The sequence below is a fragment of the Paroedura picta genome, chromosome 3, assembly GCF_049243985.1.
Source record: "Paroedura picta isolate Pp20150507F chromosome 3, Ppicta_v3.0, whole genome shotgun sequence".
Classification (NCBI taxonomy): Eukaryota; Metazoa; Chordata; class Lepidosauria; order Squamata; family Gekkonidae; genus Paroedura; species Paroedura picta.
In genome coordinates this window covers 32,683,062-32,698,251 of record NC_135371.1, presented here as the reverse complement: position 1 = coordinate 32,698,251, position 15,190 = coordinate 32,683,062, and the positions used below count along the sequence as shown (strand labels likewise).

General features: G+C 42.6%; 1 protein-coding gene across 8 annotated transcripts in view; it reads right to left on the bottom strand.

Annotated features, from left to right (window-relative positions):
- The window catches only part of ITPR1 (inositol 1,4,5-trisphosphate receptor type 1), a 264,215-nt gene that overhangs the window by 64,843 nt on the left and 184,182 nt on the right, over window positions 1–15,190 (bottom strand). For all 8 annotated transcript variants that reach the window (XM_077325238.1, XM_077325242.1, XM_077325240.1 and 5 more), the window contains 2 exons: window positions 14,861–14,993; window positions 13,731–13,921 (listed from right to left, as the gene is read on the bottom strand). In XM_077325238.1, coding sequence (XP_077181353.1) covers window positions 13,731–13,921; window positions 14,861–14,993 — 324 coding nt within the window. The remainder of the gene's footprint in view (window positions 1–13,730; window positions 13,922–14,860; window positions 14,994–15,190) is intronic.

The window sequence follows — 15,190 nt, the reverse complement described above, 5'->3', positions numbered from 1 at the left end:
AATATATCAGGTAGATCAGTACAAAAATCTAACAGACTTATTTTCTTTGTAAATGTCTCTGAGATGGTCACTGGCTTACAAATCAATTAGTTCCAAATGAAAAAAAAGTTACTTGCATCTTTTGGTGCTATATTGCAGCGGTCCGCAAGCTTTCGGCCGCTGTGGACCGCTGCTCCGGAGTGGCGGGAGAGGGTGGCCCGGGAGCCCCAGCGCAAACACGCATGCGCGGACTGCCGTGCACGCGCGTTTGCACCCAGCAGGAGCGCAAACGTGCGTGTGCGGCAGTCCGCGCATGCATGTTTGCGCCGCCGCCATGCCGGCGGCCATGGTTCCCCCTCCTGGCCCGTCTGGGCCGCCAGCAAATCGGCCACTAAAGCTAAAGCGGCCGATTAGCTTGCGGCTTGGCAAGCTTCTCTTCCCTCCCCTCCCGAAACAAGAAGCTCGCTCCCCTCCCGAAACAAGAAGCTTTAGCGGCGGATTTGCTCACGGCCTGGTGAGCTTCTCGCTTCGGGGGGGAGGGAAGAAGGAGCCGCGGCCCGGCCTGCGGGTTGGGAACCACTGCTATATTGAATGGATTCTGAAACATTCTTGTTTCCTTTCCAAGCTTATGGCAATCAGTGAATCTGTCCTGAAATTCCACCTACAATAGGTTCAGTACTTTGATGTGTCTTTCAGCAATGAATTGTAAATTCCCATGCTTCTCAAAGCACCTAAAATGGCCAAATGCTATTATGGAGGATAAGAACAAGAGAGGCCGTCAGAAGGAACGATGGAGACCACAACAAGTAATGCTGCTATTGCCTTTTTTGCAAGAAATAGAAAGGATGAACAGCAGTAGATTGTGTCTCTTGAGACAGGAAGAGCAGTATGGGTCTGAGGGAAAATGCCCTTAGGGTGATAGCAGCAGACAAGCAGGCTGGAGGTCCCCACAGAAAGATGTCACTGGCTGCATGCGGCCCATTGGCATCAGGTTGGGGACCCATTTTAGAGCCAAAGCCAACATTTTGGAAAGGACATTTATGTTTAGCACACAGATTCTGACCACTTCTTGTATGTATGGCATTAGACACTCTGCTCTGGGGTCTCTTTGCTCATCTTCCTTTAGTCTCCTTTTTTCTTCTGATTGCATAATTGCAACCCACAAACTTGACTGTTTTTCACCTGCTTCAATCACTGAAAAGATACACAGTTGGTCCTTCAGTCTTGAATCCCCCAAGTAACCAACAAACTACCTCCTACTCCACCTTTAAACTTTTCCTTAGATCCCTACAGTTTTGCCAGCTTTGTACTTAAGCAATTTTCATGTACTTCCATTCATTTCCTTCCTTTATCACAGCCTCCTATTTATACTGTGAGATCAATGTGGCAGAGCTTTTACTTCTGCTTTCAATACCATGGCCATACATCATTGCTGCTAAATAATTCAGAGCCGTGAATTGTCAATGAAATGTCACAAGTTTCATGTTTATGAAATGCTCCCCAATAGCACCAGGTAACAGTAAACTGAAGCAAGACACCTGCCCATTCCAGACATTGCATATCAGATGATAGCCTGTGTTGGCTGGCTGCTGCAAGGGCAGCCATGATAGCCTATTTATTTATATTTATTTATTTTATTCTATTTATATACTATCTTCCCTTGCAGGTCAGTGTGGTTTACATTTGAATGTGTGATCCAATACATCGTTTGTGATCCAATACAAGGAAAAGCATCATAATTGTGAATGTATAGCATTACCAATGGCATAACATTGAACAGAGCAGCTCCTCAGTGGAACAGGCTTCCTCAGGAGGTGGTGGGTTCTCCTTCTTTGGAAGTTTTTAAGCAGAGACTAGGTAGTCATCTGACAGAAATGTTGATTTTATGAACTTAGGTAGATTGCGTGTGGGTGAACAGGAAGGGATGTGTCAGCATTCGTCTCTTGTGGCCTTTCCTTGCATAGCCAGGGAATTTCTAATAGTCATTGTGGGATGGTAAGTGAATATTTTTCCAGGCCAAACTGGATTCTGGAGATTTTTGGTTGTGGTGGGGGATCACTTGGGCATGAAATTGGGGTCACTGTGGGTGGGCAGGTAGTTGTGAGTTCCTGCTTTGTGCAGGGGGTTGTATTAGATCAGGGGTAGTCAAACTGCGGCCCTCCAGATGTCCATGGAATACAAATGCTGGCAGGGGCTCATGGGAATTGTAGTCCATGGACATCTGGAGGGCCGCAGTTTGACTACCCCTGTATTATATGATCCTGGAGATTCCTTCCAACTCTATGATTCTAGTAGAACATTTAACATTTTTAATGATTAACACTGGACAATTGATCAGTTCTTCATCTGCAAGGTGCAGTTTGTGGAGGAGCGAGCCCAGTTTGGTGGAGTTGGTTCATTGGCCTTGACCAAAGGCTGGGTGGAAGAGCTCCAATTTGCAGGCCCTGTGGAATTGTTTTAACTCCAACAGAGCCATGATCTCTTCTGGGAGCTCATTCATTTATACAACAGAAGCATTTGAGAGTCACAGTCCAACAGACGCATGAAGGGAAAATTGTACTGGGAAATCTTTCATGGAAGGTCATGTTGTAGGAGGAAAGAGAGGCTTGGTGTGAATTACACCAGTGGTCTCCAATCCCCGGTCCGGGGACCAGTCCCGGTCCGTTGATCAGTCGGTACCGGGTCGCGGCTCCTCCTCCTCGTCGTCCCTGGCTGCTGCCTCAGAGACTGCCCTGCCACTCTGCCACCGGCTCACGTTTGGTGCTCTCCAGCGGCCGCCATGCCTGGAGCTCCTCCTCAGCATGGCACTGCGCAGCTGCTGCTTGCAGCACCCCCCAGCGAGTGGCGGGAAGTGAGGAGTACCGGAGGGAAAACAAGTGGAGCAGGGGCTCAGGCAGCGGTAACCTCCCTTGGCAAAAGACTACCCCGCCCCCAACCGGGCCTCAGTAAAATTTTCAAGCGTTGACCAGTCCCCGGTGATAAAAAGGTTGGGGACCACTGAATTACACCACAAGTCTTTCAAGTGTATATTTACAACATCAGGATAAAGGTGTGGAGTTGTTGTAGAAAGGTTAGGCATGAGTCTTGTGGGACTGAAGTCTTCACAGCAAACAACTGCAAAGGACTGCTGGCCACATGATGAAAAACGAGCACTGTGCTCATGTTGATATGACGAATTTGCCAAACAGATAAAATGAACTTGAACAGAATGATCACAAATTGTTCTAATTGCCAAGTAAAAAAAAGCCTCAGGTGCCAAAGAATAGATAATCATGGTTTGTGGATGCCTCTTGCCTATCCACAGTGCAGGCAGGTTTCTTCTCATCTGTGCATGCACACGTTTGTCACTCATACTTGAAAAACATTAATTTCAGGTAGCTGTTAACTAGGTCTGCCCTGCAGTCACAGCTATTTATACTGCTAACCAAGGAAACAGGAACTAGGAACATTGGTATCAGGTGGTTGGGCTTTGGAACTCTGTTGACAAATTTGTGACTCCTTCACTGCATGGACTCTTGAATTGACAAATTCATGTTAAAGAGTATAGTCAAGAACTGTATACAGAAGATGGCGGACTTTATTCCTATGCTTTCATCTCCAGCCAGACATCTTCATACATTTCCCTCAAAATATATGAATGCAGGATTTTATTCTTGAGACTGCTTCCAATAATCTGCATAGTAGATTATGCTGCATTATGACAAAAGGAAAGACAAAAAACAGTTTGCCCCCAAACCATTCAATGAGCCCTGCCTTCTGGAGATGTACTTTATGATGGCTAAACACCTCTGCTCTGCTGTAACCTTCCAGAAAGATAAAAACTGGCCTGCTGTTGGGTATCCTTCGGGCTTAAAAGAATCTCATTAGAGGATGTATGTGCTGTGAGCCCATAAGAGTTAACTTAACCTTATAATTTGGCTTGTCAATAATCAGAAAGAGCCATGGAGACATCACGTAGCTTGAGGCTAGAGCCCTAATATGATTTTAACACACATCTCAGTTGTATTACTGATGTTACCCAAAAGGCCAATCCTCAGAACTGGATGCATGGCATTTTAACAAGAAACCTGATTAAGTTGGCTCTTTCACAGAGACAGCGCTGCCTCCGGAAAGTCCTGCAGTTCTGGGTTTTCTTTCTTTGCAAGCAATAAAGGGATGTCATTTGGGCCATCTGAGCCCTTCAATTCCTGAAAAGGTCTTGTCATCAGATAGGTTTGTTCAATTGCCACATCAGAAATCCTGATGGACTCCAATTTAAAGCAGGCATCCGAGCACACAGAAGAGTAAAGAGTAAGAGAGTAAAGACAGGACCTGGGTGCCCTGGGGCATCATGCCTGCAAATTGTAGTCCTGTTTTTGCAGTGAGAATTAAACATTGGAGAGCAGATGATTGTGAAGCTGTGGGATACGGTTTCTACATGCTAATTCAAGCCCTTCGTATCATGTAACATATTAGCCCATGAATACATACGCAAAACGCACGCATGCATGTCTGGCCCTTTCGTTACCTCAACAACTATCAATACAGGTAAAATCCGACTTCCTTCCGAAATGAAGGCACTGTATCTGTGAAAAACAAGGATGTTTTACAGGACCCTGGAAGTGAGGAACCCTCTAATAGGACTTTTTTTTTTTTTTGAAAGAAGGGGAATTAGAGAAAACCATAGCAACAAGTCAGTCCGTCTACCCACACCACCCACCAGCCACCAGCTTCATTTGCTGACGCACTTGAAAAGAGAGAGAGAAAATTCAAGCTGTCTCTACCAGCTTGGGAAGGTGAGCAAGCCTTGAGAGCTCATTAAATTCCCTCCTCAGCTTCTCTTGTATGCCTGCAGCTAGTGAGCAAGTAGGATATAAATAGAAGTTATATAACATCTTTGTTGATTCCTATGCTTACAAAAAAAAATGTAGCATGACCTTGTTTTGAATAGCTTGCCTCTGCCTGCTTGTCAAGGACTTTAATCCCATAAGGGATTGTCTGAAAAGACTAAATAAATAGCATATAGGTTTCTCAGATAAAATGGGAATATGTGGGCCTGGAGCTCGTGAACAATATTATCACCTTTATATGTTCATGTTTAGAGCCATCTCGCCTACAAGGGAAGCAAGGCACTGCAGTCTCTATCTCTCTCAGACGTTTTCCATGGAGGCAACAATAAACCTTTGCTATATCCTCTCTCAAGTGTACTGTTGAGGCTAGATTCACCTCTGAAGTGGAGATAGAATTTGAAGGCAATGATGCGTGACAGGCATCATAAAACTCTTCTTTAGAAAGAAATGGCTGGAGGACCATGCACACCCCAAATCAAATGATAATAGGTTCATGAGAAGGTGTGGGCAGGGAATTGTTTCTATATAATGGCCACCACCCAATGATGCAGCCCCATGCATCTAAGGATGAGGAGCAGTGGAGAAAAAAAGACTTGTGCTTGTAAGAGCTCCTATCATTCAACCCAATTAGAAATAACTGCTTCATGTAAACTAGAAGCCTTGCCCTGAGGTTTGAAGTTTAAGCCTAGGATGCAATTTATATTCAAAGGAAATTCCCATGCAAGAGTAAGGGCTAAAAGACTGAAAAGCAGTCATGAAGTCCCTAGTTTGAATGTCACTCAGTAACTCAGTAGGGCTCGTTTCACAAGGTGGCTACAAGTTGCTCACCCATTTTTTTTAAATGGACCATCTCAATGATGCTGTAGGTCAGGGGTAGTCAACCTGTGGTCCTCCAGATGTCCATGGACTACAATTCCCATGATCCCCTGCCAGCAAATGCTGGCAGGGGCTCATGGGAATTGTAGTCCATGGACATCTGGAGGACCACAGGTTGACTACCCCTGCTGTAGGTGACATGTTGTATTCCAGGTTTTTTGGTCTCTGTTTCAGATTTGATTTGTGGTAATTATTTTCACATAACTGCAGTGCCAGGCTGCTCCATGTGGAGAATGAAAGCTCTATTGCAGGGTTACTGTCCTGTGGTGGTCTGTGGGACCCACCTGTGAGAGGGGCCTTACTTTAAACATCCACATGGAGATTAAAGGCTCTTTGGCTGAATTAAAGCAGCACATTAATCCCTGAATATCAGTGTTGCTTGATGACTGAATGTTCCCTTACAATATTCAGCCGCTGCAGGGCACAACTCACTCTCTCTCTCTCTGTGGAAGATAGTGAGGTTGGTTGGTTTGTTCCAGATTCAAAGTAAAATCTTGTATTTCCCAGCCAATGAACAGTCAATGTAGTAAATGAAGCTTTTATTGAGAAACGATTTGATGACTTATGATTTTATTAAACGCATTAAAAAAAAAAACAGCTGATCACCAGCAGGGGATAGAACCTGGGGAGGCCCGTTCCTAGCAGGGGCCTGACAGCCATGGGCCTGATCTATAGTGTGGAGATAAGGAGTAATTCCAAGAAATCTCCAGGCCCCTGTAGGTTGGTAACCCAAGGATGGAACCTTCCTTTATGGCCTTAAGCAAGCTGCTCTCTTTCAAGCTTCAGCCCTCCATCTGCAATATGGGGAGAATAATACTGACCTCTTAAGCATATAAATGTGTTATTAATTAATCGTTGGATCAAGTCCAGAGGTATACCAATGCCCTGAAGTGTCTAATTACCTTCATTTATCTAAGTGATATTATGTGAACAAAAATACTTTTAAAGTCATAAACAAAAATCTATTATTTTTTAAAAATATGGAATGGCAGAATAAACCAGCCTTAGAAATGATCCCTAATATAATGAAATGAGCCAGCTTGGTATAGTGGTTAGGAGCATCTAATCTGGCGAGCCAGGTTTGATTCTGCACTTCCCCACATGCAACCAGCTGGGTGACCTTGGGCTCGCCACAGCACTGATAAAGTTGTTCTGACAGAGCAGTATTATCCGGGCTCTCTCAGCCTCCCCTACCTCACAGGGTGTCTGTTGTGGGGAAAGGAAAGGGAAGATGAATGTAAGCTGCTTTGAGACTCCTTGGGGTAGAGAAAAGCGGCATATAAGAACCAACTCTTCTTCTTAAATTTCCAGAAAGGAGATTATACAAACCAGTTCACTCATCATTAATTTTCATTGATCAGGGAAACCAGAGGCTCTGACACCATATTAAAAGGTGCATTTATTTTTTACAAATAAAATTGGGAAACTTTGTGCTGGGTTTTATTAACTTCAACAGAACTAAGTGAGAAAACACTGTTGCTTAATAAAATGCAGATTAAAAAAAAAAACTCGAACAACTACCTGAATTTACCCTACTGCAATTGCCCTTGGCACGTTAGGGAAAAGGAGAATTTCCCCCCCCCCCCACAAAGGAACAAGAGATAATAGTGTCAAAATTAAAATGAGGAAAACTATGCAGAACAGAGGAAGAATAAATGGAAGGAAAGCATAGTGTTACAATTAATTGCATCTACTCCAACAGGAACTTATATCTAATGGGTTTACAGTAGGTAGTCCCAGGATAATAATACTTGCCCAACAAAGTAAACAGATCAACAAAGCCAATATCCGACAAGATAATTAAAGGAGATCCTAGACCTGTTTATACTGCCCCAGATACATGCAGATTCAAAGAGAGCATCTATTTTTGTAAATTTGAGAATTTGAGAAGGGACCCACAAGATATGAATTAGGTAAGGGTTGCATTATTCTCCAAAGTATTATCTTTTCCCATATAGTCATTGAAATAACTTGCTATTTATTAAACAGAGTTGCCAGCCAAAGCTGGCAACCTTTCATGATTTGGGAATAGGATGGGAAAAGTCAGGCCAATGTGTGTGATGTCCAAGGCTTTGGGGAGAAAAACGGGGGGAAACGGTGTGTGTGTGGGGGGGGCAGCAGATGACACTGGTTTTTGCTGTACCTGGTGTCACTATGTTGGAGTGATGCTCAAGGTTTCACCCAAACTCTATGGTCTAGCCCAGGCTTTCTCAACCACAGTTTTGTGATGGCTCTGGAAAGGTTTCCTGAATGGGTGGGAGTTAATGAATTTTTAATATATATATTTTTTAAATTTGTTAATCATTTATCAGATGATACAATCATGTATGGTCATGTCAACCCCCTCCATCCAAAATAGCCAATGATGGGCCTGGAGAGTGGGAAGGGAAGGGGACCCAGGTGGGCTGTGCTTCCCAACCATATTCTGCATGATCACACCACTTCTGGGAATGTTTCAGGGGTTTCTCAACTGTAAAAAACTTGAGAAAGGCTAATCTAGCAACAGAGTATTGGGTTAATCCTAGAGCACTGCCACTGATATAATGATGCCGTTTCTATTTTTTGCCAGAAGTGAGGTCACACACCAATGCAATGCTGGCAACTGTCTCCCATTTTCTCTCTTTTTGGAGAAGCAACACCTGGAAACCTCACAACAACCAGTTGACTCTGGCCATAGCTGGTTTAACCACTTAGCACATGTGCTATGGGCTCTGTGCTTTCAGTGACCCTGCACAGTGCCTCCCCCCACCACACACACACACACACACCAGGGCCGTTTACTTTCCAGTGCTGAGAGGAGGAAGATAAAAGAAGTCCATGAGGCTGCTGCCCTCTCCAAACTAATTTCTATGGTGGCTGAAACAGGACAATACAAAAAGACAGCTTGCCCGTCTGATGAACACTAGCCTCACAGACAGCAGACCACTAATTTTGCATAGATTGAAAAGAAGAGGGTTAAAGGTAGTTAAAGGAGATAAATGCTGTCCTCCATTGCAGGAAACTTGATCTTGGAACTGGAAAAAACATTTGATTTGAATATTCCAGGAACGAGGGGGAAACAGAGAGGTCAAGCAATGGCTTGGCTACAGAGGAAGGCGGATAAAATATCTGGTAATTTTTAAATTATTCTACTTTACTTCTTAATCCAGTATTTCAGAGGGATATATTTTAGACCTAGGGAGAGATGATTGCATTTTTTTGCTCATTTTCTCTTTGGTATGTAATTGTTAGACATTTTTGTTCACCTATATGCTTTCCTTTTTTTAACCTATGCCTTTCCATTACAAATGTACCTGAAGTCATGATGATTCTTCTGTACCTAAATAAAAGCCTAACTTGGTCCATCCATTTAGGGAAGTGTCTTTAAAAAGATAAGAGAAAATTTAGTTTCTAGAGGAACTGAGCTAGTATATCTCTAAAAGCTGTAGCAGAAATGGAAATTTTGTTTGTGCTGGGGAACGTGGAAAAAAAGTCTGGAAACTGGTAACAGACAAAGTGGTAGGGTGGGGTACCTGCAGGGTCTGTTCTGAAACAGGTTTTTTAAAACTTCCAGATGAAAGTTTGGGGGTCAAGAAGTTGTATCTGCATAGTTGAAACAAGAGAAAGGTTAGAAACAGAGTGGTATAATGAGAAACCCCAAATATTAACAAAAATTATGTACTGGTAAAATATAATGTATAAATTCAGATGGATATTTATATTGACTTTCCGCTTGCAACCGTAACTTACACAATCCAGACATCTCCATCAAAAGATGAATAGCTACATTCTAGCACTGACAGATAAAGTGCAAGATAAATCTCTTTCAGAAAGCTGAAAATAAGACTGTACTGACAGACAGAATATGTATCATTAGCAGTGTCATTAATCTCAGTTTTCTACAGCAGGCTTTCTCAACCAGGGTTTTGTGAAGCCCTGGGGTTTCTTGATGGACCTGGAAAAGCTTCCTGAATGAGCATGAGTTAATTAATTTATATATATATATATATATATATTAAAAATTTGTTAAACATTTATCAGGTGATATGACTCATATGGTCAGGTTGACATGCCCCCAGGTTGACATGCCCCCCCTGTCAACATAGCCAAATATGGGCCTGGAGGGGGTGGGATGGGGAGGGGCCCCAAGTAGGCGTGTCCAGAGCTATGCTTCCCAACCATATGCTGCACGATCACGTCACTTCTTGAAGCCTGAAAAATATTTCAGAGGGTTCTCAATGGTACAAAAGTTGAGAAAGGCTGATCTACAGCAACAGTAAAGTGGTGGTTGTTGTTTTTTTGCCATCAAGCCACAGTTGACTTATGATGACCCCATAGGGTTTTCAAGGCAAAGGTGTCCAGAAGTGGCTTGCTACTGCCTGCCTCCTCATCACATCCTTGGTATTACCCATCCAAATTCTAGTGAGAGCCAAACTTGCTTAGCTTCCAGGATCTGACATGAGTGGGCTAGCCTGTGCTAGCCAGGTACGGGCTAAAGCAGATGTAATAGCACAGTAAAATATTCTTCTGGTTCAGATTAACCTTGTGAATACACTTTGCAATACAAAATACTCTTGGGTAAATGCCTCACACTTGCTTTTTGCAAGCCAGGGCTTTTACTCCCTTGTGCTGGTCAGACAGCACTGTACCCTCCATTATCACTTCTCCCTAGCCTGCATGAGTAAGTTTTGAGAGAGAGAGAGAGAGAGAGAGAGAGAGAACCCAGGTAGTGTAGTGCTTAGCATCAGACTAGGGCCAAAATGAGCTGGGGTAACCACTAGCAGGAATTCCATGCCATATTTCTGCAGACGGAAAGGGGGTGATTTTCACTGAATGCCCCTTCCGCCTACAGTTCTCCAACCCACCCACCCCTTCCGTACTTTCCCTTGCCCCTCCCCTTCCACAAAAACAGCACTTAGGGAGGTATTTTGGAAATTGATAACATTCTCCGGTGGATCTAATCATTATGAGACAAGGCATTAGACATTATAATCATGATGAGCCATAATCTCTAAGGATGAATGTCATGAAAGCAATCCTGGTCCTATGCCTTTCATATCCTGGGAGATTATGTTTAGGTGAGATGTAATTTTTTCCCTCTTCACAACAGTGGCCACCATGTAAGTTTCAATGCAAATTGCCTCCTTGGGTATTCTCTGTTCTCTTGCCAGCTTGTTAAACTCAGCAGTAAATCCAAAGCTGTTTATTAGGCAAATAACAGGCCAAGAAGTACCAATCAGTCACCTCTGAAAAGATACACAGGTAGTGGCAATGGATAAGACTGCCATTGTAGAAGCTTACGTGTATATGATTTGCTAGCCTGGGCTCATATCAGAAATCCTATACGGCCTATACTGTTCATGTGACAGATGACAGACAAGTGTTGGAAGAGTAATTTCTTTCACTACTGCTCACTTGTCAAACTTCCATTAAATGAGAAGAATTGATGATCAATATAGGATGAACAGATTTTTTTGATGTAAGGTAACTCATAAATACAGAAGGAGTCTCAAAACAGTTTACAATTGCTTTCCCTTCATCTCATTATAACAGACACCCTGCAAGGTAGGGAAGGCTGAGAGAGCTCTGAGAGAACTGGGTCTGGACCAAGATCAGCTAGCTTGTTGCATGTGGATGAGTGGAGACTCAAACCTGGTTCTCCAGATTAGAGGCCACCACTCTTAACCACTACACCAAGATAGCACAGTTTACATTTGGGCAAGTACCTTCAAGTACACTGTAAATAATGAAAAGTTGTTCTCTCTTGCCCCGGAGGGACGGACCAGAACCAATGGGGTGAAATTAATTCAAAATAAATTCCATCTAAACATCCGGAAGAAGTTCCTGACAGAGCAGTTCCTCAGTGGAACAGGCTTCCTTGGGAGGTGGTGGGTTCTCCATCTTTGGAAATTTTTAAACAGAGGCTGGATAGCCATCTGACGGAGAGGCTGATTCTGTGAAGGCTCAAGGGGGTGGCAGGTTAGAGTGGATGAGCGATAGGGATGTGAGTGTCCTGCATAGTGCGGGGGGTTGGACTAGATGACCCAGGAGATCCCTTCTAACTCTGTTATTCTATGATTCTATGAAAAAGATGCAACTACCAGCAGCAGACACATTGCAATGTTATGAGAACGCTATAATGTTAAACAAACCAGCATCATTTTATAGATGGCTTTTGGAAGAGCATCGCACTTGGCGGGAAGGTATTTTATTGATTCCATCCTTCTTTCAAAAGACAGGATAGCCACAGAGGATATGACAGGCCTTAACAAATCATTATCATTTGGCCTACTGAGTTAGGTTACGGTACAAAGCCATGTCATGCAACCAGTGGGATGGTGGAAAGCAGTTTTAGCAGAGAGGTTCCAGCGATTCCTAGAGCTACGCTGTTGCTTCTGAGGAGGCCCTGGAAGTGATACCATTAGTTGGGTGATACTAGTGAGTTAAAAGAAAAATCCCCCTCTTCCATTGCCTCCATTCCATACAGATGCAGGAAACAGGAATTTGGGGCAGGGGCTCCCTTACTCTGACTGGAGTTATGCCAACCCTAAGTTATTTCTTTATTTAGGGATTTAGATACTGCTTCTCTTGGACACACCATCTTGGGGAGTTTACAGAATCAGTTAGATTCATGACATGGTATGAATTTGAACTCAAGTCTCCTAAACCAAACAATGCTATCTGTCACACAACACTAGGTTTTAAGTTATGCTCCAGTGGGATGACTAAAGGCATCTGAAAAGCCAAATAGACTCTCTGACTTCCTTAGGTATACAGCATGCTCCATAGCAAAGAAGGCAACGTTAATTAATCAATAAATTCCTGCCATTTAAGAGTTCTTTTTAAGATTGCTGTCTCAACGTACTTAATGGTATCATTGACCTTGATAGAAAACTGCTGGTCCTTGAGCGCGTGTGGGGGGGGGGGGATATGATTTTAAATTTAATCATCTTTGGGAATCCTACATCTTTGAACTCTCCCACAACACACACACACACACAGAGGGGACAGGGCAAGAGAGGGAGTCCACTCATACCTTGTATCCACACAGAATTAGAAATATTGGGCTTTGCTACAGTAGAAAAGCGGACAAAGAGAGAATATATTGCCCCTAATGCCAACTAATAATGTGGTTGGTTTGAACAAAATGTTAGTGAAACCTCTCTACTTCTGCAGAACAAAAATAGTTTCTCCTTACCATGTAGCTCACCACATTTGTCACCCGTATCAAACAAACAGAAACAACAATCATCTACATACATAAATAATAATGGAACTTCCCTTCTGAGATCTAACATAAATATCTTTGGTTATCTCCCCGGTGTGTCAGTGGAAACCTTTTTGAGGTTAAAGTTGATTTTTGTAATCTCTCAAGTGAAAGGCAAACAAGGCATAGGAAAGGAACTTTTCATCTGAAAACTTGTTTGCTTTAAAGACCAAAAAGCACCTGCCATCTTTCCAATACACTAATCAGTCTCAAAAGTATAATAATAAAATATAAAAGCCAATCAAACACAGTAGGAATAGCTTGCATACAGTTTCCTAAAAAATTACTACTGTTGATGGAGAATATTACAGAATACATTGTGAACTGCGTGCAAGGAGATACCGCAAAGACAGAACAGCATTTTTGAAAGAAACCATAGGACCATATCAGATCAAATGATTATAAAGGCCCATTATCTGTTATATATTCTTACTTGTACAATGACTGTGTTGATCTAGGTACATCAATGTGCATTGTGTGCAAACACTAGTAAACTGTTATTTGCAGACAGGAAAAGACAATGTGATACTTCTTGTAGTTAATTTAGTAGTCAGCTGAACAGCTGTAAGGACAACATGAAATCATTTCTTCTACTGGTATACCTCATGATTGAAGGCAACAAAAGGGACCCACCTGATGTCAAGGTGCGTCTCAGCATACAAGAGATGCCTTAAAATTTAGAAAGACTTCCCCTTCCCCAAATACCCTTGCCTGTGGAAGTACATATACTAAGAACACAGAGAACACTGAAAACTGTGGCCAGAAATGCATAAACAGAAGTAGCCCCATACTTTCCCTACCTGTATAATAGTGTTACCACCTTCCAGGAGGGCAATGGCTAAAAGAATACTCTCATGGAAAACTCTATCACTGGTGGCGTTCATGATAAGATCTATGACCAAGTTGGATGCCCCTTCTTTGTCCAGATGACACTGGACTTCTGCCAAACTCATTTCGCCACGGCTTGCTGAGCTGGAACATGACCCTCCTCCTAGAAAAAGGTTAAATTGCAGAGAGTGAGAAAATTATGGATCCCAAGATCCCCACTTAATTATTTCTATCAGGAAATGTAATTCACTCTCCCATTAAAAAGGAAGTAAGTTTAACTGTGAACATACTCCAATTTATTCACAGTTTTATTCCTTGTTAAAATGCCAGCAACATGCTTAGGATGTTATTAAAAAAAGGTTTAACACAGCAGCAAAACCTCAGACTTTTCCATGTTGTCAATGTGGCCAGAAATGCATAAACAGCATGGTTCATTTGCAAGTCGCACAGGTTGGTGGAAAGGTCACAGGAATACTACCTAGTATACAATAATCCAGCAGTGGAAACCATATGAAAAAAGTAACTTGGGCTATACATTTGGCTCGACATAGGTGAAAAAATACTCAAGAAATATCTGATCTGTTTTTTTCCAAATACTAATACAGCCGGATGTATTTTTTGCAGTTTTTCAGTTATTCATAACGGGACCCCTGGATAGCCACAGTTAAAATGCATTTAAAGGGCTCACAATTCCTTTGAATGCCTTTGGAGTTCACGAGCACTGCTATGGCTTGCAAAAGGAATTTTAATTTTAAAGGGACTGCATTCCCTTTAAAGTTTAAACACCTTTCCCTTCCTTCAAAAAGAAAAACAAAACAATGCAGGATGGGGGCACCTTCTTTGGGAGCCCATATATCCAGGATCATTTTGGGGGCTGTTGGGGGGGGGGGAGAAAGCAGAAGAAGAAGCCAAAGCCAATTAACAGATCTATTCACATTATTTTAGGAATTAATTCCTTCTGTGAGTGACAAAGAGGTTGGAGAAACAGCAAATGTTTACTGAGAAAGTTGCTGATCCTGTTGAATGTACAAGTTCTATAGCAACAGAACATCCAACAGGTTGCAGGCATACAAATGGCTAATTAGCATAGTGCATGTCTTACCTCCTCCTCCAGGTTTACTAGGCCCTCCAGAAGATAAGGGGCCATTGCCAAAACTAGTGAGGCTCTCTCTTCTTCCTGCTGTTCGGACATTGCCATAGTAACGGTTGACCAACACCTGCCTGAGTGCCTCACCCTTAATTCAAAGAAATGAAAAACAGTCAAATTCAAAATATAATGAGCCAGCAAACCTCAAACACCGAAACAGGTGAATTATTTTCCGTTTTGTTGTACCACCAGAACAAAAGAACACTGGAGGTTCAAGCATCACAATGCTTTGCAATCCTCTGAGTCCCAGTAAGAAAGGCAGACAAAAAAAATAAACAAAAAACC